The sequence below is a fragment of the Rhinolophus sinicus genome, chromosome 14 (assembly GCF_057876585.1).
Source record: "Rhinolophus sinicus isolate RSI-liver-muscle chromosome 14, RSI-T2T, whole genome shotgun sequence".
Classification (NCBI taxonomy): Eukaryota; Metazoa; Chordata; class Mammalia; order Chiroptera; family Rhinolophidae; genus Rhinolophus; species Rhinolophus sinicus.
Genome location: NC_142514.1, coordinates 27,673,876 through 27,701,718, shown reverse-complemented (window position 1 = coordinate 27,701,718; position 27,843 = coordinate 27,673,876). Strand labels below are relative to the sequence as shown.

Sequence of the window (27,843 nt, the reverse complement as noted above, 5' to 3'; positions counted from 1 at the left end):
TGAGGGGCAAGGAGCAGGACCCCCGTCCAGGGCTAAGCCCAGCTGGCTGTGCAGCATCTGCTCAGGCTGGTTTTGTTGTTCTTGATTTGTCATTGTCCTCATTGGGCCTTTTGGGAAGTGATAAGCCACCAGTAGATGGGTGGGCCTTAGCTAAATATGAGTTTTGGAAAAAGTGAAGTGCCCAGTGGTGACTGTGGGGCTTAGCTCTAACAAGCTACCCATAGGCTGTCTGTGGAAGCAAGAACAAATGCTTCACAAAGATGGGCCCAGAGAGGGCGTTAGTTGGCTTAGAAGTTACTGATCAAGTGAGAGAGAAACTCCAGTGAAAGTGGGAATGGCAGTTTTCTTGTGCTGGGAGGGTGTAAGCAAGAAACACCATCACAGCGGAATTGTGGAGCATGAGAAATCTGCAGATTTAGGATCCGCTGCAAAAATGGCAAATGTGGAAGCTGTTCTACCTACAGCTACGGTTGCTGTCACTGTTCTGTCATGATACTCTTCTCTGCTAAGCTCAGACGTGGCCTCAGAATCCTCTATCAGTGGGTTGGAATTGGCGTGAAAGATGAAAACTACTTTTGCCATCTCCTTTGGCGTCAGATATTGCTTTCCACGCGGCATGCAAGGCTCGGAATGTTCATATTCTGATGCTGTGGTGCAACTCTGAGGATACCAGGGCTTCACCCCACTCAGGCAGAACACAAAGAGGCGGGAACCTGTGGTTGGTGGCTTCCTTAGAAAGGGTGCCTTAGAAGCAATGTCCCGGGTTTCACCGTCCTCAAGCCAAGTGTAAACACCCCTCCGGCCAGTAGGTGGCACTGTAGGCCAGCTCTCAGCTGCTTCTTGTATTAGTAGTGGTTTTATTCACTGGTTGCTTTTCTCTCCTTCCATGAATGATACTTGGTGCTGTGCTGGACTCCAGCAGGTAGCTCAGTCAAAAAGCATTATGTTGGTGCAAAAGTACTTGCTGTTTAAAAGGTTAAAAATAATTGCAAAAACCGCTATTACTTTTGCACCAACTTAATACTTTAGGTGCTCTGAAAATGTTTGCTAAATGTACCTGTGTGATGAGCTGATTGCTCTTACCACTGTGATTGTATGTATGCACACACTCATAAGCATGTGCAACAGGATAAAAACTGCATGCATGCATGTTTAGGTGTGTGTGTGTCAACTGTGTGTGTGTGTGTGTGTGTGTGTGTGTGTGTATAGGACGGTTATCTCTGTTGACTAAGTGTCCTGGATCTACTAATGGCCAGCTCTGCTTCCTGAGGCTATTTCTGGCTGTTCCTATCATCTCATGGGCATTTGCACATGGGCATCATGAAGGCTGCTTAGGCCAGGCCCTTTATCTTTCTCTGGCCAGCAAGGTCTTGGCTCCTAACACTCCACCTCCCACCCCTACCCTCTGTAGCCTTGGGAAAGAAGTGCTAGGTCACCCCTTTGGGCTGCACCTGCCTCATCTCCACTTGTTTCTTCCCTCCTCTTGACAGTTCCAGGGCCAACATGTACAGTTAGGCAGATTGTGTGCTGCACAAATTCATATGGAGCCATTCACACTAGCTATGATGTGAGTGGTGCCTCCTAGGCACCCGCAAAACCTGCCAACTCTACACAGCTTCCCTGGTCATATATGGCCATGGATAAGAAAGCTTCCTTCTTTACTGCCCGCCCCACCCCAGGCCCAGCCCAGCCTAGGCTGGGATTCCTTCCACTGCTTGGGTGTTCTAGTCTAGCCCAACAGTGACTTACCCTCGGTTTTGATCAGAAAATATCTCCCTGATGGACCATGCCCCAGAGGCCTTTGGGATTCAATTGATGAAAGTGAAATATGGATGGCAACTTTTCAGTTCTCATCTGTAAAGGAAACCAAATCTCAGCAGACTGGGGTCACTGACCCCCACACTGCTGACTGCAGGTGCATATGCCTTCATGGGCCGACCGGTAAGATGGGTCTTCCATGGAATTAGGGTAAAGGCCCTAGGGCTAGACGTAGAGCTGTCACCAAGTAGAAAACATGAGGTCATCACAGACTGGATGCCTGGGCCAGGTCCCAAACCCTGATGCCTCCAAGGGCCAGGCAGGAAACGAAAATGAACAAAGAGGACTATGCAGGGTCTTTAGTGAAATGGAAAACACAGACTCTGTCGTCTGACATGGTTGCTGCTGTGTGGGAATGTGGGCTGGTATTGCCAGATATTCCACCCCCTTTTTCAAGAGAACCTGGAAATCTGGACTTTTAAATGTTGGCAACTATTTCGAATCGAGAAAACACTGTGCAGGCCAAATAAAACACATCTTGTAGGCTAAATCTGGCCCTTGAGTCTCCGGTTTGCACCCTCTGACTCAGGCCCAGTGAGTTGGGTTTTTTAGAACCAAATAACTGAGAGTGTAAGGATATTACACTCAAACTCAGAGTTTTGGATCTTTAAGAGACATTAGAGATAACCTACTTCATCCCTGTGTGTTTTAAACTGTGTACATACAAACTTCTTGATTACCTTAATAGCACACATATCCTTAACTTTTAATTTTCTACTTAAAAGCATCTCAGTACCCACAATTTAGAACAAGATTTAAAATGAAGCCTCTATGTCTAGTGTGCTTGTATCTACCTGTCAGAAGCCCTATCTTGTACCATTTGCTTTATGAAAACTCTACTTCTATCTTTTGCAAACGTGGGCTGCCCGGTCTTCCTTATAACCTAACTTCCTTGGGTTGCTTTTTATGGCAAACCTAAGTGCCTCCTTAAAAAGTTGGAGGTGTGCTTCTTAATCAATGGGACTTCCCTTGCCTGGGGATAAGACTGCTCATACTTTCCCCAGCTTTGCTCCTCCTTTGTCAGCTGTCAGCCCTTCCCAGGCCCCAGATCTGTCTGGCTCTGTAGCATTTACTCAGTCATATGATCAAGGGTGCTGCGTGCTTGTCAGTGTGGATCCCTCTGACTCCTCGTGCTTGTCCTGTACCTTAATTTTACAACGTGGGCCTCGGCTTCTTAAAGACCATTCAAATAAATAGAAGATTTTAAAAAAATAAGTGTATATTATCTAATTGCTTCCCCGCCATAACCATATTCATACACCGGCTTAGGGTCCCCTCAAGAAATGGCAATGGCGATGGATGTAGTGAGGAGGCCTGGAATCTGTTCTATCCATGGTGCCAGTGTCTCTCTGTAGACTCTCCCAGCCACACGAAGACCACCCTGGGGGGAGATTCTATGATGTACAGCAGCCTAAGCCCATCAGAAGGCAAGCTTCCTGCCCATCCCCTCCCCACCCCCCAGCAGTACTCTTGGCATGGATTCAGTGCTCCCATTTGGAACTACCAGGGGTTGGGGCTTTAATGGAGTGGGAGGAATAAGAGGAGCTAAGAAAGGATGTGAGATGGAGGAGGAAGGGGGTCACTCAGACTCTAACCTCAGCCCTCACGTAATACTTCCTCCTGCCCCTCAGCCCCCTCCACAGTCCGCCCAACCTAGGGCCAATACCTCTACGCCAATCTATCTGGGCTCATTTCTCCTGCCACTCCCTTCACCTCCATCTGCTGAGGCTCCGTCAGGGACCATCTCAAACACAACTTCCTCAGCTAGTCTCCCTCAAAACTATGTATCATGAGGGACAGATCGCTTCCTCCCTTGAACAATATTTATGTCCGTGGTTTTTTCTCCCATATCCCAAAGGAATATCTCCAATTTCATTTTGGTGTCCCCAGCCCTAAGAGGGTGTCAATAAATGTGCATATAATTGAATGATTGAATTCAAGGCTGATAGGACTGGGCCAGCTGTTTGCAGCCAACGTCATTTCAGAACTGTCATTCTGAGCAATATTGTAAAATATTTTGGATACCTTTCCCAAAAAGATCACCAAAGGATCACCTGTGGCCTGTTTGGGTGGGAAACCAAAGGCATGGGGGCCCTAGTTATCTATTGCTGTGTAACAAATTACCCCAATATTTAGCAGCTTAAAACAACCAACATTTATTTTGTCATAGTCCCTGTGAGGCAGGAATCCAGGAGCCACTGAGCGGGGTGGTTCTTGCTCAGTGTCTCAAAAGGTTGTTGTCAAGCTGTCAGCTGGGGCTGCAGTCATCTGAAGACTTGATTGGGGCTGGAGGATCCGCTTCTAAGATGGCACACCGACACAGCTGTTGGCAGGTAACTTCAGTTCCTTGCCACAGAGTTGCCTGAATATCCTCATGACACAGCTGCTGGCTTCCCCCAGAGTAATCCAAGAAAAACCAAGGCCAACTTATTTTAAAAAAACGATCTTTTAGGACCCAGCCTTGGAAGTGATATTACATCACTTCTACCATATTCCATTGATCACACAGACCAACCTGACACAGTATGGGAGGGGACTACACAAGGGTGTGAAGACCAGGAGCTGGAGCTAATTGGAAGCCATCTTGGAGGTTGGCTCCCATGTATGATTATACCCCCATCAGCCTGGTATAACTTATCTTACCCAAGTTTATCTTAATAATTCACCTGCCTCTGCTCAAGACAAGACCTCAATGTGCCTCCTTGGTTCTCTGACCTGCAGTCCCTCACCCAGGCCCAGGGATAAGGAGAAATGTGGCTCTTCATCCACTTCCCTCCTCACACCTCCCATCCAGCAGATTCTTTCGGGACTCTGGGGCCACCTACTTGGGAACGTCATGGAAACTTTGTGGTCTGAGACTCCTTGGTCTCACTGTGAAGTTTTTATAACGTCCGTAAGGCCAGTAGTACCAGAGCTGCTTCCACTGGTTTGTAGCTAATGGACCATGTCTAAGGTGAGGGAGAAGGCGGGGTGGGGGGTAGGAGGGATGGTGGCCCAACACCCTCTCCTGCCCAGGCCTTGGGTGAGCAGACCCAACCCTCTGGTGCCATAACTGAATCCTCTGCTTTCCGGTGTGATCTTGGACTGGATTTGGACAAAACCCCACAGCGTGGTAGAGATGTGTTGTGGCGTGGAACATCGGGATGGAGAAATTGTGCGCACAATTCTTTCTCCTCCTTTGCACCTTCCCTTTTCAACTTGCGACACTTCCTAGACATGAAAGCTACATGTTCTATCTTTGTTTTCCTTTTGTTTATTGTGTGGTCAGTTTTACTTTCCAATAAGTCATTTAAAATAAAAACATTTTTTTTTATAAATAGGTAGCTCAAGGATAAAATTGCAAAATCACATCATAATAGTGAATAGAATAGATTGGGTTCTAAACACTTTATACAAATCATTTAATTTTCATAATAAACCTATGAAATAGGTACTATTATTATCCCCATTTTACAGATGAGGAAACTAAAGTTCAGAGAGTATGTCGCAGAGCTTGATTTAAACTCAAGTTGTCTGGCTCCAGAGTATATATCTTAAGTGCTATACTATACTGACTCGCTCATGCATATTTTTAAAATAAAACGCATATAAGAAAATTTAAGCTTACATTACGTTAGTTTGAGCTATGCCCCCTGAACCTCAGGGGCAGTACAAATTATTTCTGCCTTTTGGGTTACTCCATTCAGTGGAAAAATTTAAGGAGCAGTCTTTAATGGGCACCTGTGTAAGAATCAGAGCCATCTTTCTAGAGACAAAAATACTGGTTCCCCTCATCCCTCTGTTTTTGGATCTGGGCTAAGAACACATGAGTGAGACATTCTCATCCGCATCTTGTGAAGGTGAAAACCAAGTCTTAGAAGAAGTGACTTGTCTGAAGACACACACTAGTAGATACAGAAAGGAAATTCGATGCCAAGCTATTGTTCCAAATTCAGTGCTATTCCCTCTGAAACACCATATTTTCACCCGACTTCATCTGAATCTTCATTCCTTCATTGGTCTGGCAAAGTCTCTTTAGAAGCCCTGTGAAGTTCTGTGTGGTTTAAAACTCACCCCAGTGTTAGCATAGTGCAGCCACCACCCCAGGGTGTGAACTTGTCACCTGCTCGCTGGACTGGGTGACCTTGTAAAGCATGTATGTTCTGCAGCTGCCAGGAGGGTACATCACTCATATTTGCCTTCAAGAGAACCAGCTGCAAGGAGTGTCATTAGCCAACAGCCTCCAGCTGCTGTACCTTTGGATCTGCAGATAGCATGCTTTCCCAGGGCTGCTCCCCGTCAGTGGCTGGCCACGAGGGAGAGACAAGAGCCAGACTCTTTCTGCCCTACATGGGGCCCCTCTAATGGACAATGGGACTCAGAGCTGCATGATAGTCTGAGGCTCTTCCTACCCACTCCTTCCTTCTCTCTCTCTTTCACAGGGGTCAGACCTCTGTCACGGTTAAAAGGCTCTTCCTGCTTACTCTAGCTCCCTCCCTTCATCCTTACAAGTGGTTCCCTCAATAAATCTCTTACACCTCTAATTGGCCTTAGCATCTGTCTCCTAGAAGACCTGAACTGACAGATCCTTTCTGGGGAAAGGATCACCCATCTGCCCCTCAGGATAGCTTGTGCCTGATGGTCTTACAATTCTCCATCATTACTAAGTGGCGTAATAGAAGTGTGGTTTCCCTGTCGACACCAGGAAAAATGATGGAATCTAATTCCAGCATAGCCAGAGGTGAGGAACGGCTGCCTCCCAAGTCTGGGGCTCCCACGCAACCCATGCCCTGCCTCAGCCCCTTTCTCACTTCCCAGCCTCCATATCCTTCACCCAAGAAGGGGGGAGGGCCTCAGGGCCTTGGACTGGGGTAGGAGCCCCGAGTTCTAATCCAGCATCTACTGCTGACTTCCCTTCTCTGGGCTTCAGTTTTCCCCAACTATATAGCGGGGCTTCGGCTTGGCTGGTCTGGGTGGGGGAAAGGGGGCCCATGGCTGTTTTGGGTGTTTAAGAAATGCTTTTGTAGCTCGTGAGGACTAAGTTACTTCCTCTGCCTGTTAAGCCCACACCAGGGGAGATGTGTGGGAAACTTTACCTGGCAGCATCAGAGTGGGGACCAGGCCTAAAGCCATGTCCTGACTATGCTTAGACACCCACAGGTTGTGGGGTGCTGTGCCTGGGTTCCTGAGAGTGGCCATCAGCCCCGGAAGGACAGCTCTGTGAGGAGTCAGGGGAGGTAAGTAGCAGTATGGTGAGGTCAGGCTGCCATAGCGGGAATCATGGGAGTACAAAGAGGCCGTAATGGTACCCAAGGGAGGCTGGACAGGCTTCCTAGAGAGGGACATTTGTGCTGGGCTTTGAAGGCTGGGTAATAGTTTTCCAGATAGAGAAAAGGAAAGGTTTTCACGGTGAACAGAATACAGACTCAGAAGCAAGAACCTATGTTATATGTTCTAAAATGTATGAGAAATGACAGGACTGGGGTGGAAGCCAGGGAAGTGGTGAGAGAGTGAGCTGTGCCCAGACCATGAAGATCTCCAATAAGGTCAAGTTCTATATCCTTCACTATTATGCATAGGAGGTAGATGCTAGTCTTACCTCCATTTTACAGATGAGAAAACTGAGCCCCCAAGAGATGGAGAGGGGCTCCAACAAGAATGCAGTGGGCAGTGTCAGGACCCAGTCAGGCTTGGGAGCCAGAGGCCAAGTCATCCTCTTCTTACTGGGTGGGCAACGCCAAAGACCAGACTCTCCCCCATCGCCCCCCTCATGGCCATCTGACTTCAGGGAGATGGTGTCTTCAGCCCCTCCACTCCCTCCACCCCCAATGTCCTAGTCCTGCTGACATCATGTACACATAGAAGAGAAATCTGCAGAGATTCCAGAGAGGCCAGAGTGTGGGAACCAGGACAGTTGCTGCTGGCGCTGCCCCAGGCCTGAGAAGCCTCTGGAGCCTCTGGGCGCTGCCAAGGGGGCTCTGGAATGTGTCCGAGGCCTCTGGCTTCCTCCATTGCAGGCCATCCCCACCCCCACCTCCTACCCCCAGGGCCTGGGAAAGCTACGGAGGCTCTGATCACCCTGCGTGCCATTAGGGCCCTGGGCAGCGTCTGTGGGGCTTTGTACTGTCTGCACACGGGAGCAGGAGTGTATGTGCATCAAGACAACTGGGCCAGCCCGGTCAGTCTGCTCTCAGGGTCCGCGAGCCGGGGCCACTGGAACCCCATAGGTGGAGCATGACCCTCATGAATTCTGCAGCCCAGGGATGGAGAAGGGAACCAAACCAATACTGTTCACCGCCTTCCCTGGAGAAGGAGTGTGTGTGTGTGTGTGTGTGTGTGTGTGTGTGCGCTAGACTGACAAACAGACACAGACAGATGGTCCCACCCCCACCCCCGCTGGCCCCAGGGGTGGCTGTGCACCGCCTGTTCAGCACATGTGGCTCTCAACAGCTGCACATTCCGTCAGTGACCAGCTGTGGTGGCAGCTGGGGAGGTTGGGAGTGAGCACTGATGGGTCCCAGGGGAGCAGGGGAGGAGGGCAAAGGGAGGACAGGAAGGGCCTGGGAGAGCAGGGGTCAAGGAGAGGCTGAGGCAAGGAGGCTCAGATTGTTCTCAGGATTAAACACCAAACAGGAAAGTGGTGATGGGATGCCTGACATCTGGGCTGGAGGCCCTGTAGATGTGAGATTTGGCACAGAGAGCTGGGGGTCGGGGCTGTTTCTAGGGCAGGCCCAGCGCACCCTGGCTCGGTCTTGGCACGTAAGTGGGCCAACGTAAGTGTAAGAGAAGGACTGGGCAGTTGGATATATGGGTCCGAAGCTCAGAGAAAAGGTCTGCATTGGAGACAAAAATTTGGGAATCATTGGTTTACAGGAGGTAAAGCCACGGGAGTAGATGAATCTCCTAAGGAGAAAATGCATGGAGACAGAGGCTTAGCCAAATGCTAATATTACCAAGTTCTCATTCTAAACATTAGGCACTGTTCTATGCATCTTACCTCATTTAACATTCAAACAGCCTATGGAGGGTGCAGTTTTGTTATCACCCCATTTCATAGATGAGAAAACCAAGGCACAGAAAGGCCTCTCTTATCCTGGCTCACCTCCTGCCGCACTATGAAGCTCGAGGGAATTTCTGCCTCTCTCTGGGTCTCAGTGTCTCCAGACACAAAAGGAGGGGCAAGGCCCTGCAGAGGGAAGACTGAGGGGCGCCCAGGTGCTCTAGCCCTCCCCACATCACCACCTCTCCCCAAGCCCTGGGCCAGGACAGTGCCTGCTGTGACTGCTGTTTTCACAGGGGACAGCCACCACCTCCCCCAAAGGGAAGGCCTTCAGGATCCCCCTAGCTCCCTTTCCTATCACTCATCACTCAGCCAGTATTTATCAAACACCTACTATGTGCCAGACACCACTAGGCACAGAGGAGACGATAGTGAGCAAACCCCACCTGGTTCCTGCCTCTATGTGCCAAAGACAGACATAAATTATTGCACAATTAATAATTACCAACCACTGCCCCAAACATCTCTGTGCCAACCAAAATCTTCCCTGGGACCCCCAGATACCTCCATCACCCAGCAGTTAGAGGCTCGGTGCCTGGCCCAGCAGATCCCTGTTTCAGCATATAGCCCACATGCAACCTAACCATTTGGAGCCCAGGCCGTGTCAGTTTAGTAGTCTGAATACCAGCCCTGACAGAAGACGGGCTGACCTAGTGTAGGAGTCAAGGATTGAGACAGTTCACTGGAGCTGGAACCTGCCGTTGAAAATCTCTTCCTGCTTGTTCAGCTCCAGAGCAGGGGGATGGGGAAGTGGGGAGGGTAGAAGTCCCCTCTCTGCCTCACTCCCTTTGGACTGAGGCTGACTGCTACTACTCCTGGGCTCCCCAGGGCCCACCTCTGCGTACACCTAACACCCTCTCCATCAGCAAGCAAATCTGCCCTGAGACCTTCCTGGTCTCTGGAGCTGCCTGTGTGCCCTCTCTCATTGACCTGCCCCTTCTTCAAACCTGCTTCTCCATCGTCCCCCAGACACTTCCTGATCCATGGATCTGGCCCCTGCTTCTGCCTCTTCCACTTATGCCAAGGCCTCTGTGACCTTGTGATTGCACATCTTCCTCTTAGAGCCCCTGGACTGCTGATCAAGCCCTTGTTCTTGGCCCTCTCTGACCTTGGCCCCTGGTGCTCCATTTTTGCCTGAGTTTCCTTCTCCTTCCCCGAGTTTCTCTGGCTGTTGTTCTCCAGGCTTCTATGCTGGATTCTCCTCCTTCTTGCTCTGCACTAGCTCCTTGAGTTATCTCATGTTCCCCATGGCTTCAGCTACCAGTCCCCAAATCTCTACTCCTGCTTATTCATTGGCATTTTATTCTAAATGTGACGGGAAGACTATGGATGGTTTTAAGCGGAAGTGACACGAACTGACTGACAATTTAAATCTTGCTCTCCTCCACCTCCCTGGCTGTTCCTTCCCTGTCTCCTCTGACAGCCCTTTCTCTTCTGCTCTATGTCTAAATCTTGGAGTTTCTCTAGACCAGTGATTCTCATTCTCAAAGGGGTGATTTTCCCCCCAGTGAACACTTGGTATTATCTAGAACCATTTTTAATGGTCACAACTGGGGCAGGTCCTACTGGCATTTAATGGGTAAAGGCCAGGGATGCTGCTAAACATTCTACAATGCACAAAAGAGCTCCACACAATAAAGAAGTTTCCAGCCCAAAATGTCAATAATGCTGAGATTAAGAACCTCTTTACTAGATTAGCACTGTCCAATTGAAATAGAATGGGAGTTGCGTATACAATTAAAATTCTTCTAGTACCCACACTAAAAGTACTAAAAAGAAAACAAGCAAAGTTAATTTTAATAATGTATTTTATTTATCCAAGATGTTTAAAATATCATTTCAACACGTAATGAATATAAAAAATATCAATGCGATCTTTTGCTTTCTTTATTTTTTTAAAAATTCTGGTGTGTGTTTCATGCTTATTACACATAATAATTCAGACCAGCCACATTTCAAGTGCTTAGTAGCTGCATGTGCATTGTGGCTATTGTATTGATGGCACAGCTTTAGGCTCAGTACTAGATAGTGTAGCCTAAAGTATAAGAGCTATATAAAGTAATAAAGCATAGTGATTTGGCTCTGGAACCAAATTACCTTGTTAGATTCCAGCCCTTCCATTTACTACCTGCCCCTCTTAGGGAGAATTAGTCTACCTCTCTGTGCCTTTGTTTCTCATTTGTAAAGTGAGGATGATAATGTTACTATTTTATAAAGTAGTCTCAAGGATTAAATGAGGTTATACCTACAAAACAGTTTCAGGTGTTACAGTAAGCGCTTACCAAATGTTAACTATTTAGTTAGGTCTCTCTGTCTCCATCCACACTTTCTAGGGAATCCATCCCTTCCCATAGCTTTAAGTGCCACCTAATGATGTCTAAATTGAAATACCCAGCTTAGACCTCTTTTTTGAGCTCCAGACCTCCTGTCTAACTGTGCCCCCCATTTTGATGACCTGTGGCATTTCACACGAACATACCCACAACAGAGCCCTTGACGTTCCTGTGCAAATCTGCTCCACTGCCAGACCTTGCAATCTCAGTCACACAGGGCAGATATCTGGGAGACATGGTTGATTTCTGCCTTCCCAGGGACTGCAGAGTACATGGATTGTGCAATCTCTATGTTGCTTGAGGTTTCCCCTCCACTGGGATGTGCCCACAGAAGTCACGCGAGAGCTGAGCACATTCAGAAGCATCCATAGGTGTGGTTGGGGTGACCCCCAGGGCCTCCCGAGGAGGCACAGGCTGTAGGTACTGACTGCTCATGCTAGCTGTGGATCAGTGTGTGTCGGTATGGTTGTTAACTTGGCCAAACGGTTGTGTCTGTGGACATGTGTGGAAAGGGCACAGGAATGTTCTTTCCCACCACCATAACCTAGTGTCCCCAAGAAGGTCTTGCTGTGGGGGTGAAAGTGCAGTCATTCTCAGACGACCAACCCCGTTCTGCAAATGAAGAGGTGGCTTCCTCTGGGTCCTGGTGGGTGAGTCAAAGGGAAGGACTTCTCTGACCCACCACACGAAGCCTGCCTTCCCAACTCCTCCCCCCTGTGCTTCCCCCTTCCAGGATGCTCCCATGTGCTTCTTCCCGAGGTACTGGCCCATGAGGATGGCAGGTGAATCTGAGAATCTTCTGTGATTCCCCTCGCTAGGGGCAGGGCAGCTGGAGACCCCACTGAGTGAACAGTTTGGTCTGTTGGAGGGAGGCTGGAAGGTGCCTCCCTGCCCTACTTTGAAGGCCCTGCCTCAGCTTCAGAAAGGCCTTTTCTGGGGCTCTTGGCCTCCTTACAGCTCTGCCCCTGGTACTGGGAACTGATTCCCAGAGACAGCTCTCACCACCACCACCACCACCACCCAGTTAGGCCTTCAGGAACTTTGGTCAGAGCCCATCCTGCCCAAGTGGTGCAGCCACAATTTCAGCAGCCCCTTTTGGAGATGACAGCCGCCTTTCACAGGTCTGACCGCCCCGACCCCATCCCCCCTTCCCACATACACACACATTCCACTTGCTTTGGACTCCTGTGGGAGAAGCTGCTGCGGAATTTTTGTCGAGGATCAGGCCACAGCCACCCGCACCAACCTCACCAAACCGGACGTGTCCGCAGCCCCCACAACCCCAGAAGGCAGGAGCCTGCGGGGTCGACCTTCGCAGAAGCTGGGGCATCGCTGAGCGGCGCCTCCACAGATTGGCAACGTCCCGGGCGAACTAGTGACAGACGGAGACCCCTGGCTTCCCCGGGGGGCCTCCAAGGGCACCTGCCCAAGGCCACCCAGCGCGCGGTGGCCGAGGCGGCGGAGCACAGCCGGACCTCCCAGCCGTCGGTGGGAGCGGCGACCGCCCGAGGCCTTCCCACGGCTCCGCCTGCGCGTCACCGCGGGGGCGAGGGGGCGCCGGGCCGCCCGGGGCTGCCGCGCAGGAAAGGGCCCTGGGAAAGGGCGGTGGCAGCGCCCCCGAGGCGGGGCCGGGGCGGGGCCGGGGCGGGGTGGGGCCGACTTTCCGGCTGGGAGCCCGCAGCGCTGGGCTGAGACCTGGCAGCCTAAGCTCGCAATGAAGCGGCCCAGGGAGCCCAGCGGCTCCGACGGCGAGTCCGACGGACCCATCGACGTGGGCTGCGAGGGTGAGCTTAGGTAAGAACTGGAGTGGGGGACTGGGTGCGCCGACGGGCTCAGCGACCGCGGGGACTAGTCCTCGATGCGGCTTCGGGAGACGCAGGTGTGGGCGACGGCCCGCAGACGTGTGTGGGCTGGGGTGGGGAGGAGCGGTGCAGTGTGTGTCGTTACACGCACGAATGCCTGGGGTCCTGGGCGCCCTTGGCCATTTAGGGCTTGGGATGGAGGTAGCGTCCAGCTGGTGGGTCTGAAGTCCAGCTGTAATCTCTGTCGAAGCGCCTGGGTGAGGCTATTGGCAAGGAGTTTTCCCTAAAGCTCTTAGGGAAAAACCTCATAGACTGTTAGCTCTACAACCCCTGTCCGCAATCCGCTGACTATGCAGAACAACCATACTTTCCCAATTTCTACCCGAACTTGGGTGCCACTTGGCATATCGTACACAAAAAGCTTCCAGGAGAAGAAAGTCTCCCCTGCCTTGAGCAACTTGGACTTTGGAATTAACGTTCTGGTATTGAAGAAAATAATAGCTGACTTGCCCGTGGTCAGTGCAAGAGCCTAGACTCCAATTCCAGTGCTCTTTCCGCTGCACCTGCCTGCTGCCAATGTCTCTCCGTTGTTGGTAAACGTTCCAATCTGCTTCAAACCTGTAGAACAAACTGCACATGTATAGTGCTGTTTTCCAGTTCTGTGGACAACCTGTGCTTCAGTTCCCTCACCTGTAAAATGGGTGTAAATAATAGAACAGACTTCATGGGAATATTGGGAAAATCAAACGAGATAGCATATGTCAAGGGTTTAAGACAGGGCCTAGCACTTAGCAAATAATTAGTGAAACCTGAAAGAGCTGCAAGGGCTAATTGGGAGTCTACAGGCCTGGCTCCCAGCCCCAATGTGCCACCACCTCACCATGTGAGCTTGGGCCATTGCTTTCCCTTTGTGAGCCTGTTCCCTCAGTAGTAACATTAGGGAGGAGAGCGAGTAAGAAAAGGAAGGCTCTGTAATCTGTCCTGACTCATCCAAACTTGACTCTCTAGAATATAATTAGAAGGGGAGTTCAGTTCATTCTTAGGGATATTTTCGAGGGCATTTCATAATTTCAATGATCTCCAGTTTTCTGAGACCAGGGGGTCCTGCCTGAATCATAAATCCTAGTAAAATGCCACCAGCTTTCAATTATTTATAGCTTATAATAGGAGGTAAGGCAATAGATATCTCCCTTGCATCCTGTACATTAGGTTTTGGGGTATCTAATACAATTTCCTATGCAACTTAGTAGGCTTTATAATTGTTTAGCAGAAACTGCTCTTTAGAGAAGCAATCCTCTGAGTCTGTGTCTGCTGGGAGCAGGGGAAGGGGCCAACACCATGTGATGGTAATGGAGAGGGGTCTCAAATTCAATGTCATTGGGTCTTCATGAATCAGAAGCATGAAATTGATGCCAGAGAGCTAGGCTGATCAGAGTTGGCTTCTGTCTTTTAAGAATTTGCATCCTTGCCAGTGACCAGCCAGGTCACACAAAGACCATGGACAGCATGGAAGAGACAGACTGTGGGTTGTGAGGGCGCCCAAGCAGGGAGAGGTCATTTACAGCCAAAGGCAACAGGGAGGGCTTCTTGAAGGTGGTAGCATTTGGGCTGTAGCCTTAAGGATCAGTGGGCAGTTTTTTCCTATACAGCATTTTGTCCTTTCAGCCAAAGCCCAGTTTTAGAGACTGTCTCAATTCGTAGAGGAGTAGACCCCATCAGAGGAGAGAAAGCAGTTGGACATCTGGCAGAGCTGACTTATAGACTCCTCTTTGTAGCACTCACCAAAGGACCCTCCCCCCGACAGACATCAATACTTCAATTCAGGGAGTGCTGAACGATGCCTGCTGTGGCCCAGACCCTGGGCTGGGTGTGGGGGGCCCAGATGTATCCTGCTCAGCCTCTGCCCTCAGGGAACTCTCAGAGAAGAAGAGCTTCGTGTACAAAGACAGCCAGATAAACAGTGGCAAGGGCCATGGGACTGGGGCAGCCAGCTTCCCTGGGGTCAGAGGCAGGGCATGAACCCCCCACACTCAAAGATGTGAGAGTAAATAGCAGAGTGTGTTCCATGTCGCTGTGGGCATCTGCCTGGTGGTTGTATCCTGCCCCATCTGTGGGAATCGCCCACTGAGTTCCTATCTTAACCCAGCCCCCTGACATGTTAGGGCCCAACTGAGACTACAGCCTCTCCCTTCCCCCTCTGCAAACATTTAATGAGCACCTGCCACATGTCAGGCATTGGGTCAGAGTCTGTGGGTTGTTCCTACATGATTTAAGGCACATGGCGATCTTTGAAATCAGATGGACCTGTGTTTCACTCTCACCACCGTTAACTTGGGCATTTCGGAACCTCAGTTTTCTCCCTTACAAATGGGAATGCTAATACCCACCTCACAGGGTGAGGCTTTGATGAGGTAATGAACCTAAAGCATATAGCTCCCTGCTTCAGCACAAGGTAACTTCCAATTAATGCTGCTCTCTAAGGGGTTGCCATTCAGTTGGAGGATACGTGTTCATGAGGGAGCATAATCTAATGAAAAGACTGGAGATTGGACTTTTCATTAGATTGAAAATTGGACTTACTGGGCACGATTCTTAACTTTGTGTCTCTGTTGCTCCATCTATCAAATGATTATTTTTCCTAAATGTGAAATGGCCCCAATAATACTTAACTCACATGGCTATTGTGCAATAAATGAGACAAGTGAATGTGGATATGCTGTCTAGGACAAAAAGTACTGGCCATGAGATATACAAGATGGGATGATGAATATATGGGGAGCACTGGTTTAAAAGCAAGCAGACTTGGCTCTAGTTCTGGAATTTCCTCTAATTTGCTGTGTGGCCTGGAACAGATCCCTTCCCCTCTCTGAGTTTCCTCATTTTACCAGTAGGCTCAGTGCTCTCGGAGGTCCCTTTATTGGGGACATTGTGACTCTGCCTTTGGTCGATGCAAAATGAGTGGGATTATCTACAAGGGCTCCACAGGGGAGTTCCCAAGGGGAAACTGAGGATAAGCACTAAGGGTGGTCAGGACTGGCAGCCAGACCACCTAGAAAACTGCCCCCACCCCAAGAGACCACCCCAGAATTCTGGCTAGGGACCATTCAAAGCCCATGGAGCAGATCTTGGTGGTCAACATATCTTCTCTGGGTCTGTGAAAATCTGCCTTATTTTCAGACTCTCAGCCAAGAAGCTCTCACACCTCCTCCCAGTGTCAGGGCCAGATCACAGCCATGAAGCCGCTCAGGCTGAGCTCTTGGGAGCTTTACGGATAAGGGGACTGGAGGGCCATTCAGACAGACAGGAAATAGGAATTAAGAGGGAAAACAATGCTGAATTTGGAGCCAGAAGACATGGATTCCCATGCTGGCTTTGCTCCTCAGCAGCTGTGTAGTCTGGGCAAGCGGCCTTAGCTCCCCAAGCCTCAGCATCCTCATCTGTAAAATGGGGCTTTTGTTAGGCTCACAGGAGGGCAATGTACATAGTGATGCCAAGAAAACTGTAAAGTGAGGTTTTCCTGTGGGATAGGAAATGGGGGCAGAGCGGTAATACTGCAGAGATCAAGGGGCCAGGAGACTGGAAAAAGGGATGGCAGAGCCACCTGCCCTGAAAGGGGTGCGTCAGCCTCCGACAGATGGTCCCTGAGGAGGGATCAAGCTGAGAGGCAGTGACGTGTGCAATGCTAACCCAATACCCCTAGAGATGCCTTATCCAGCCTGGGGGAACAAAGGCCGGTTTCTTAGTATACCTTGGCTCTCGGGGCTTGTCCCGAGTGAAGCTTTGTAAACAAGCTGCCCTACAGATCTCAGGATCTGGCCATCTGATCCCTGGACCTAGCTTGCTGGGCCATCCCTCCCAGGAGCTTTCACTGGTCTCTTACCAGCCCTTCTTGTCCAGATGTTTGAATGGAGATACCCTTTTCCAGATGTGGCTGGACAAAGCCAGGGGTGTAACAGCAGGATTTGACAAATGTTGAACCAGTCTCTCCTGCAACCTTCTCTCTTTGAGCAGTTGATAAAAATGATCCAACCTCTGACGCCAAGAGGGAAATCATGGGGGCTGGGACCCTCCTGGTGAGCCACATATACCCCCATTTCACAAAAGCCTAGGACGTGGATTTTATGGTGTCACCTCTCAGCTCCCCAGTAATGCGAAAGATGCGGGCAGGAGAAGGGAGCTCGGCCGTGAGCTCTGCCATGTTCCAAGCACTTGCCGAGTACAGGGGCTACAATAATGAATGAGACAGACATGGTTCATGGTGTCATGGAGCTTACAGACTTGTTGGAGAGAGAGACATTAATCAAATAATCATGTAAAGATGAAGCAACAGACGGGTATAACTGCTGTGAGTGCAGGGTGCTGGCAGAGAGTAGAGTACGGGATACCTAGTGCAATGGGGAATGTCGGAAAAGGCTCCCTCAGGAAGGTGACATTTGAGTTGAGACCCGAAAGGTGGTATAAGTTACTAGGCAAAGGGGCTGGGGCTTGGGGGGGGGTGGTGAGATGGGGTACATCAGAGAATTCTAGGCTATGGGAACAGTATGTGCAACCACAGGAAATATATTAGTATATTAGTATATTCACAGACTGGAGCACATAGTGCAAAAGAGAGTTCAGTCTAGGAGGTTACAGGGACCAGCTGAGTCACGTGAAAGATGGTGGCCTTGATCCTAAAATCATTGGGAAGCCTCTGAAGAGTTTTAAGAGAGTGACAAGATCAGATTTGCATTTAAACGATCACTCTGCCTGCTTGTAGTGGGTCACAAGGGAGCAAAGGGACCCAACGATAGACTCGTGCAGTTGTCCAGATGAACGATGATGGAGCTGGGTCCTGAGAGCAGCAGTGGAGATGAGACCAGTGTGAGATGTGTTTCAGACATGGAACAGGTGGGGTGAGGACTCAGGAGGAATCAAAGATGGTGGCCAGGTGCCGGCCTTGTGGAACTGGGAGATGGAGTGGCTCGCCTGAGATGGGAACCCAGGGGCAAGAGGAGAAATGTGAGCTCATGGGTTCCTGTTCAGATGTGTGGCTTTTTGCATTTGAAATGACAGAGGAGTCACCTTGTGTAAGGTTATTTGTTGATGTGTTGTCTGCCCATGGGAGCTGAGGGTCTGGAGGGTGGGGCCTGGCTGACCCATGCAGTCCAGCCCTGGCCCTGAATGGCACCTCCCTGGTGTGGGCCAAATGGAGGATCCTCTGTGCACCCCAATGAATCCTTTCCATTTCAAAAGCAGGAAACAGTTAAGAGGGCGAACCAAACAGTGGGGCTGGGAGGATTTCGGTCAGTCTGGGCAGGAAAACCCGAGGGCTGAGCCTCTTCCCTGTGATGGGAACTCCTGGGGTGCAAGCAAATATCCATCCTTTAGCCAGGCCGATGTGAGGCAGGGCTGAGGCCTTCTGAGGAGGCCAAGTCAGTGTCCCCAGAGTCCGAGAGTGGCCTGTGACCGGGTTGCCGCTCCCCCTCGCCCCCCAGCCGTTCTGCGTGGGAGGCGGCGGCAGCTGCAGCCCCAGCGGAGGGCGGGCGGCCGGCGCGCCCGGCCCGTGGGAAGCGGCGGCATCTGCTCTTTCCACGCTCGTTCCCAGCGGCTCCCTCTGAAACCCAACCCGCCGGCCGGCCCCACCGCCGCTGGCCCGTGCCCTCGCCCGCCCCGCCTGGGGATCGGGTTGCAGGAGCCAGAGTGGCCAGCCGCGGTTCCCGACGCCCGCCCTCAGGCCGGCCTCAATAAAAAAGAGGGGCATGGGGCAGGGGCAGGGGCGAGAGCCAATCACCCCCACGGCCCTAGCCGCCCTCGGGCAGGAAACAGAGTGCAAGGGAGGACTTGGCCCAGGGAGAAATGGGCCCCGGGGAGAGGGGAAGAGAATGTGTCTCTCCCACGCCTGCCCTGCACCTCCTGCCAGCTTGGGAGACCACAGTGACCCAGGAGGGGGCTGTGCCAGCCTATGAGGTCACCCCAGGCCAGGGAGATGGTTCCCCCAGCTCTGAAAAATTTGCCTTTCTCTTCCTCTCCAGCCAGATGGCCAGGCCACTGTCCACCCCCAGCCCTTCACAGATGCAAGCCAGGAAGAAACGAAGAGGGGTGAGTGTCTGGCAGAGTTGCCCAACAGAGGTTTATCCGGGGTTTCTAGGGACCTGGCCTGGGGAACCCTGGTCAGAAACATCACCCCAAGCTAGACTGCCTGAGTTCAAATCCTGGCTCTGCCAGTAGCTAGAGGAGGGTGACTCTGGGCCAGACCCTTAACTTCTCTATGCCTCATTTCAACTGTAATTGAAATAATGACAGTACCTACCTCAAAGTGTTGTTTTGAAGATTAATGTAACATACTCAGAACAGTACCTTATATACAATTAGCCGTTATTATTTATTCCAGCCTTCATCCTCTTCTCACAGAACCCAGAACTTTCCTTTTCTCTCTGTGCTGAAGGGTGAGTGAGGGGAACAAAAGAAGGAGGCACCCTTTCTGCCATTGGCCATCTAATCGCAGCCCCACTTTTCCCCCAAGACGCAGCTGTGCTTCTGCACTGGGAGCCCAGAGACCTGGGATCTGGAAGAGACCACCCTGCCACTCACTGATCATAAAACCTTAGGCAGCTGTGGCCGGTTAGCTCAGTTGGTGAGAGCGTGGTGCTAATAACACCAAGGTTGCCGCTTTGATCCCCGCATGGGCCATTGTGAGCTGCACCCTCCTTAAGAAAAGAAAAACCTAGGCAAATCACTTCTATCCAGCCTCATTTTCTTTACTGATAAAATAGGAGTCATAATTTCTCACTGCTATCAGTATTCTGCTCCCAGTATTGTGAGGTGAGAACGGGGTAGTGTGAATGAAAGGCCTTTGCAGCTGGAGAGGACAACGGCTGTAACTCCTCAGACCTCATGACCCAGCAACTGAAGGGGTACCACTAGCCCAGCAGGGACCCCCACAGCCTTTTTCAATGCTTTGGCTGATGACCCTGTTCTGATTGGTTGGTGCCCTGCTGTATCTGTGGTCAAACATTTTAAAGGTCCCCCCTACAGATCAAGACAAGAGATCTGAATTCTCCTCCCAGCTTTGCACATCCTTGCTGTGTGACCTTAAGCAAATCACTGCCCTTCCGTGAGCCTCAGTTTCCTCCTCCATAAAGTAAGAATAGATTTATCTCTCCCACAAAATTATTGTCAAGGGAAAATAGGAGTCAGTGTCCATCGAGGCACATTGGAAACTGTGCCTCCACGTAACTTCTTGTCATTGTTTTTTTAGATCATAGAGAAACGGCGTCGAGATCGCATCAACAGCAGCCTTTCTGAATTGCGGCGCTTGGTCCCCACCGCCTTTGAGAAGCAGGTATGTGTCATTGCCGATTGTGCTAGAGGAAATCTGCTGTTGGAGTGGCAGATGAGGTTCATGTCACATGGCATCCCTTATTGATAGGTAGCAGCTGTGATATCATTTACTGATATCTGTCACTGGCCAGGGATAAGGGGAATGGAAATTTATACTTCCTGACGTGTCTCAGGTGTTGTGGCTTATGTCCATCATCCCATTGAATTGAATCCTCAAAGTGATCCTGAAGGGTAGGGATTATTAATGCCTGTTGCACAGGTAAGGAAACCGAAGCCCAGAGAGATGAAGTAATTTCTACTGGGTCATACAGCTACCGTGTTTCCCCAAAAATAAGACCTAGCTGGACTATCAGCTCTAATGCGTCTTTTGGAGCAAAAATTAATATAAGACCCAGTCTTATTTTACTATAATATAAGACCGGGTATAATATAATACAATATACTGGGTCTTATGTTAATTTTTGCTCCAAAAGATGCATTAGATCTGATTGTCCAGCTAGGTCTTATTTTCCAGGAAACACGGTAGTAAATAGTGGAACAGAACCGGAACACAGAACTCTAGGATTCTTATTCCTCTGCATGACTGACATTTCCAGAGCTATTTGAAAGTGGAACAGGGTGCTCAGGGAGGGAGCACTCTGCCATTGAACACGTTAGGGTGGAGGGACCACAGTGGGAAGTCAGACAGGTGAAACAATCAGACAGCTTCAAAGATTCTTACCCTGTGCTCCAAAGCATGGCCATAGGTCATGCATGTGGTCACCTTCCTTATGCTGGTGAGAACAAGTCAGTCATTGCACAGACATTCACTAAAAGCTTCACAAGACCAACCGTGAACTAGACTTGCTACCTGCCTTCAAGGACTCGCACGGAGAGCCTGACCCTCCGGTTTCACCTGGGAGCCCAGGTGATGCTTAGCGAGAGCCCAGGAGTCTTAGAAAACGTTCTCAAGAGACAGAATAGAGGAAGGCAAGTGCTTTGGGGTAAGTTGATGAGCTAGATCTTGGTGTGGTGACTGTCAACCCGAATCCCCAGTACAGCTGGCCTCGGAGGTGGTGGGTATGCAGGAGTGGCGTTCTGGTGATGAAGCCACAGCGATAACGAGACCCTCTGGGGAGAGTGTGCAAAGCGAGAAAAGTGAGCCAATACCCACTGGTGACACCACCATTTTAAGGGACAGGCAGGGCAAGAGGCAAGGTGAAAGGAGAACCAAGAAAAAGTGGTGTCATGGAAGTTGAGGGAACAGGGGTTTCAGGAAGGATGGTTGGCAGTGCAGTGACAAGGACTAACATGAGAACTGAAGAGAATCTATTAGATTTGGAGACGTTGGCCAAAGCAGAAGCCCAACTGCAGGCAGTGGTGGGGTGGGAGGAGGATGGGAAAATGGAAACAGTGAGCGCTGATGACACTGCAGGGGAGGTGAGCAACCGAGTTCAGCTGGAGGCCTTCACTCTTCTGTCTCCCCTACACACAGGGCTCCTCCAAGCTGGAGAAAGCTGAGGTTCTGCAGATGACGGTAGATCACTTGAAAATGCTCCACGCCACAGGTGGGACAGGTACTGATGCTCTCCTCTCCTGGGAGTCATTCATGTAGCCGATATTTGGGGGCTGGGCCCTGGGGATACACTGGGGAGCAAAGTAGACATGGTCACTGTCCTCATGGAGCTCACAGTCTATAGAGAGGCTGAAGCAGATCCAGGTGGAGCCTTCACAAAGGTCGTCTCTCTTCTTTGTTCGGCATCTCCCTCTCCACTCTCGGTGTCTCCATTTGTCCCAACCCTTTCCTCAACCCCACTCCTTCCAGCCTAGACCTTGGAGGAGCTCTTCTCCAACAGACTGTTACTACTCACGCCACCCACCCCAGGGCCTCATTAAGCATTCGCCTAAATGAGCTCATTCTCACTGGAATCCCAGTGGGAGGGGCCTGCCTGAGATTTTTAGCCACAGATGGTTGGCCCACTGGTCTTGCCTTCTGGGCTGTTGTGTCCTAGGCAGTCCTGGGCTGATACGGGGTGCTCACAGCTCAGTGGAGATGAGTTGTGGGTTTGTAGTAGAATAGAAACATCACTCCTTCCATTATTTTGAGCTAGTCTGTTAAAATGAAGTCATGGAACTATGGCTTTAAAAAGACTTCCGGACAAATAGAAATTTTGTCTACATGACGCCTCTCTGTGTATTTTGGCGATTTCACAATTGGGAAACACTGAAAGCACCACAGACTTTGCCACAAAGACCTAAGTCCTTAAATCTTGACTTCTTCCCTTTGGAGGGGACAGTTGCATTTGAAGTGGCCCAACCTTGTGCTTCTCTGTGTGTAGCAGTATCATCTGGGGCAGGCAAAGTGGGAGGTCACACCCCGGAGATTCTGATGCAGTACGTGTGGATTGGAGTGTAGGAATTGGCAAGATCAGCGAGCTCTTCCGATGACCCTCATGCAGGTGGTCACTCGGAGAACTTCTGCCAGAGGAACGCATGGCCAACAGTAGAAACTTCTCTCTCTAATCAACCAGTGGGGGAGATATTTCAAACTACATTTGTGGTCACCAAATTAAAAGAAAAATCATGACTAATATTTGGGCAACATTTTATCGTTTCCAAAAGCTTTGACTACTGTTATCTCATTTGGTTCTCACAAGAACCTTATGAGTGGGGTTGCTGTCTTCCCCATCTTCTGGCTAAGGGTTAATGGGAAAACAGAATTGTGGCTGAGAGCACACTGGCTTTGGATTTGAATCCTGGCTCCACTACTTACTACTTTTATGAGCTTGGACAAATGATTTAACTTCTCTATGCCTCAGTTTCCTCATCTCTAAAATGGGAATAATAAAAGGGTTTTTATTAAAATTAACTTAGATAATGTAAATTGAGTCCTTAGTAAGAACTCAGCAAATGCTACTTCACAACAACAGCGAACACAGAAAATGAAGGGATTTCCTCCAAGTCAGCACAGCTAAGTATACAGCAGAGCCAGTGCCCTTCCTTTCACGGAGGCCTGACTCCAAACATCATCCCCTGCCCAGCTGTCCCTCTGGGGGTCCTCAGCCATGAACCAGACACCAGGGATTTGCTGCCGTAGTCATGAGGCTGTGCTCACCAGGGCTTTTCTGACTCTGCCCAGGTAGTGCTTAAGAGAAGGGCAGGTGTAAAGAGGCAGTGAGAATACATCTGTGGGCAGTCCGCCTGGGCATTCCTCACTGAAATCATCCAGAGAGTGTCCCCAGCCTCATGGCAGCAGTGGAGGACCAGAGTAGGGGCCTGCTTTCCAGTCTGCCCTTTGGCCTGGGGGACAAACTGAACTTCCTATAGGGGCCCAGCCAGTAACATAAATGATAGCTAACCTTTAATGTACTGAGCATTTCTGTGCACCATTTCATTTTCCCCCTCACAATTCTACACAGCAGGTACTATTATATGCCATTTTATAGCTAAGGAGATTGAGGTATAGAGAGATTGAGAGCCTTGTCTACCACCAAGCAGCTAATGAAGTGGCAGAGCTGGGATTTGAACCTCCAAAGACCTCAGGCTTCACTGCTACACTATGCTGCCTTCTCCGAGGAGTCTCCCATCATCTGCCTGCATTAGCAGGCAAGATTGTTTGCACTTCCATGGACATCACCCTTTCACACCTGGCAAGTGTCTTCTTAAATGAAGTTATCTTGATTGCAAAGTTTCTTCTTTGCATTAGTCATGAATTATGCTGAACACAATATTCTACATTTTATAATGCTTTATAATCTAGTGAACTCATTTGATTCTCACAAACCCCTTCTACCTGAGTAGGGATGATGATTCCCACTTTACACATGGGAAGACCGGCTCAGAGAGGTGAGGTGACATGCGCAAGGTCACGCAGGGAGTGAGTGGGGGAGGTAGGTCCAGACCTCAGACAGTCTGCCCCCAGACTCAGTGCATGCCCCCCACCAGGTGTGCCCTCATCATGCCTCACTTTGCAGGATTCTTTGATGCCCGAGCCCTGGCAGTTGACTTCCGGAGCATCGGTTTCCGGGAATGCCTCACCGAGGTCATCAGGTACCTGGGGGTCCTGGAAGGGCCCAGCAGCCGTGCAGACCCCGTCCGGATTCGCCTTCTCTCCCACCTTAACAGCTATGCGGCTGAGATGGAGCCTTCGCCCTCGCCCTCTGGGCCCCTGGCCTTCCCTGCCTGGCCCTGGTCCTTCTTCCACAGCTGCCCAGGGCTGTCAGCCCCAAGCAGCCAGCTCTCCATCTTAGGAAGAGCGCCCGGCCCTGTCCTCCCCAGCGCCTCCTCGCTTGCTTATTCCATCCCAGCTCTCCGAACCACTCCTGTGCGCAGAGCTGCTGGCACCATCCTGCCAACCCGGAGGAATTTGCTGCCCAGTCGAGGGGCATCTTCCACCCGGAGGGCCCGCCCTCTGGAGAGGCCAGCTGTCCCTCTGCCCATGGCCTCCAGTGGCAGAGCTGGCAGGAGCAGCCACATGGCACCCCTCCTGCGGTCTTCCCCCACGCCCTCTGGTGTTGTGGGGTCCCCTGCTTATACCGGTGTTCCTGCCTCCAGACCCTCTTCCCCAGGGCCAGCCGGGAGGCCCGCAGGAGCTGTGCACTGCCACTCCTGGGTCTCTGAAATCACAGAAGTCGGGGCTTTCTGAGCTGACTTTCCCCTCAGGAGCTCTGAAAGTGACATTGCCTTTTCTGCCCTGCCTCCTGGACTGGGTCGTGTATGAAGGCATCTTCTTCACCCTCTTCCTTTGGCCCATCTCCCCTCTTCACGGCTTGCCCCAGTTTGTCCACCCAGCTCTCCTGGAGCTGTTTGGATCTCAGAGGCTCATGTCACTTCTTACCTGGACAAATGAGCCCTGGGAGAGCCCGAAGAGCTGGACCCAGACCCCTCTCCTGCCCAGTACACATGGGGCAGCAGGCATGAATCTCAGCTTTGGGAACAAAGCTTTGACCTAAAAGGTACGGTGGCCTGAGGCTGGCTGCTTCCCTAGAGAGATCAGACCCCAACCAGAGGCAATGACTGACTGGCCACAGCCTTCCCAGGCTGAGGGGCTGGAACATGGTGTCTGTCTTGCTTCCTGAGACAGTAATGGAGCAGGGGCCACAAGGGAACCCTGTCTGCCCCTACCCACCTGTCTTCGGCCCACCCCATCGCAGCAAACCACAGTAAAGACCTGCTGTCCACCACGGCCAAGGCCTGTGGGCTGGGGGCCCAGCAGGACCTGCTCCTGCCCTCTTCCCAGCTGCAAACACCCACTGTCCAGCTGCCCAGCAGTTCCCCGCTCACAGCTGGGAGGTTTCCTGGCAGCAGTAAGATTCCGCAACAGGGTGTCCTTACCACCATGCCTGGGACAGCTTTCCCAGACAGGAGCCAGGATTGAGCAAAGAGCACCCAGCAAGCACCCTGCCTCTCCTACCGTCACCGTCCTCCAGACCTGTGGTCCCTGTTGCGTGCACAGCGTGGAGAGCCACGTTCCCACGTGATGGCGCCCAGAGAGGAGTCCTCTTGGGATTCAGCACCAGACATTTGTACTGCCTGGTTTGCATCCGGCCCCCGGAGCCCAGACTGCTAGGACAGCCAAGGGCTGTCAGGCTGGACGAAAATAACTGTGAGGAGGGGCAAGAGGAAGGGCTGTCAGAGGCGGCTTGGCCCTGCAAGGTCACACAGTGGGTCGAGGGCCTGAGAGCCTGTTCACCCAGGATTCCATGCCGCTGCCTCTGCTCAGAGGCCATTTCATTACCCAGCTCCAACCCAGGCCACTGTTCCTCTAACAGAGGGAACAGATAGATGGCTCAGCGACCCTTCCCAGTGGAAGAGCTGAGACTGGACAAGAATGGGGCAGACCCAGGACTGACATTCAGCGCGACCAGTGTGCCAGACCTGTTCTTAAAATGCAGAAACACTTCTGTGCTGGTTAGCAATTACCTGCTTCTCCTGAGTGCCCTCCCCAGCCCCCACCAGGTGGCCTTGCCCCCAGGGCCCTGTGCTGGTTAAATGCCTGATAGACCTAAGGCTATAGGGTCCTCCAGCTGGCAATTCGTTCTTTGGTGCTTATTCCACACTGGTTATTAAATACTTCAAATGTCATTCCTGAGAAGGTTCTCTCACCCCCACCCTTAGATGGAACTACCAGAGGCTGAATCGAGGAGACTCCATGGGCTCCAAAGTAGAGTTTACAAAAACTCTAGGGAAAAAGGGCCCTTTCAGAGAAGTGGGTCAGAGGGCAGAGATCATTTAAATGACCCAGAAAGCTCTTTTGAAAAGGCAAATTCCTCAAGGAGGCCTAAAGAGCTAAAGTAATCCTTTTCACTCCTCAGTGTTAACTCCATCAGATTGCTGTCCTCCTGGACCCGTCAGAGATGTGCAGCGTTGAGGAGAGAGGCCTTCATGTCAGGGAGAGGGTCACTGGCCTGGAGTGCTCCTGAGGGAGATAGGGAGGGCAGGGCGTCAGCAGGTTGGCAGGAATTGGGAGAGGGGGACAGAGGGAGGTGGCACAAGGCTAAGACCCATTCCACCTTTCTCACAAAAGGCAGGAAGAACTCTTTCCTTTTCTTCCTCCTCTTCCTCCCTCTCCTTCTTCCCCTCTTCCTCCCCCCTCCCCTTCTTCCTGCCCACCCCCCCCCCCCCCCAGGTGGTGGCTCAATGCTCCCAGGATACCAGGTCAGTGCTACAGCCCTTGGGACTTCCTAGCCGGAGAATCCAGCATTTACTCATAGGGGGGCTCTGGGAATCCCATTTCCATGTTTTCCTGCACCCAACTCCAAAAGAATCTGTTGAATGAGGTGGAAATGGCCCGAACTTTCAGCATCTTATTTGATATTGGGTTCATTCTCCCCAAAAGATGGGGGTGGGGGGGAGGGGAAGGTGACTGGATGTTTTTTTTTCTCTGGTTGAGGATTTGTATCTTTTGTTTGTATTCCCAAGCCTTTCTGGTGCCTCTGACTCCCACCCCATTGCTGGGGTTGTTGCAGATATCCAATAAAGTTTTTCTTCAGTTCTTCTGGAAACCTCTGAGTGATTCTCCTTCTTAAGTTCTCTAGAGTCCACCCACTTCTCTGAACCCATAGCCATCCCCTTGGTCTGGACATATCTCCTACCTCCCAGCTCACTGCTCTCCATAGGCCTGTCACCTTACCCTCCTCTTGTTTTATCATCCAGTTCTCAACAGCAACCAGACAGAACTTTAAACATGCTAATCATATCATTTCAACTCGACTTTAAAGCCCTTACCCTATTACCCTATTTTTCCAAAGATAAAATCCAAGCTTTTCCTCTTCTGGTTTCAACCTCACTTTCAGTCTCATTTCTTGCCAATTCCAATCTGGTTCCCTGTGTTTCTGCCACTTTCATTTCCTCAACATTCCAACTGCATTCCCACCTCCTAGACTTTGCATATGCTGTTCCCTTGCCCAGAATGCTCTTCCCCTACCCTTTGCATAACTGAGCTTTTCATACCCTCAGCCTTGTCTCAAATGTCACCTCCTCAGAGAGGCCTTCCCTGACTACTGTGCTTGAACAGTTAACCTTTCTGAACATCCCCTGTTCTTTCCCTTCA

At 50.8% G+C, this 27,843-nt stretch overlaps 1 protein-coding gene across 4 annotated transcripts in view; it reads left to right on the top strand.

Moving 5' to 3' along the window:
- HEYL (hes related family bHLH transcription factor with YRPW motif like) overlaps positions 1-27,295 on the top strand; it is a 31,581-nt gene extending 4,286 nt beyond the window's left edge. The window contains exons 1-5 of one of the 4 annotated variants that reach the window (XM_019718791.3): positions 12,826-12,984; positions 19,004-19,070; positions 20,230-20,313; positions 21,787-21,859; positions 24,266-27,295. In XM_019718791.3, coding sequence (XP_019574350.3) covers positions 12,905-12,984; positions 19,004-19,070; positions 20,230-20,313; positions 21,787-21,859; positions 24,266-24,936 — 975 coding nt within the window. In that variant the 5' untranslated portion in view covers positions 12,826-12,904 and the 3' untranslated portion in view covers positions 24,937-27,295. Of the gene's footprint in view, positions 1-12,825; positions 12,985-19,003; positions 19,071-20,229; positions 20,314-21,786; positions 21,869-24,265 lie in introns of those variants that run through there. The other 3 variants (XM_019718790.3, XM_019718792.3, XM_074334468.2) reach the window with 3 other exon arrangements.
- The last annotated feature ends 548 nt before the right edge of the window (positions 27,296-27,843 follow it).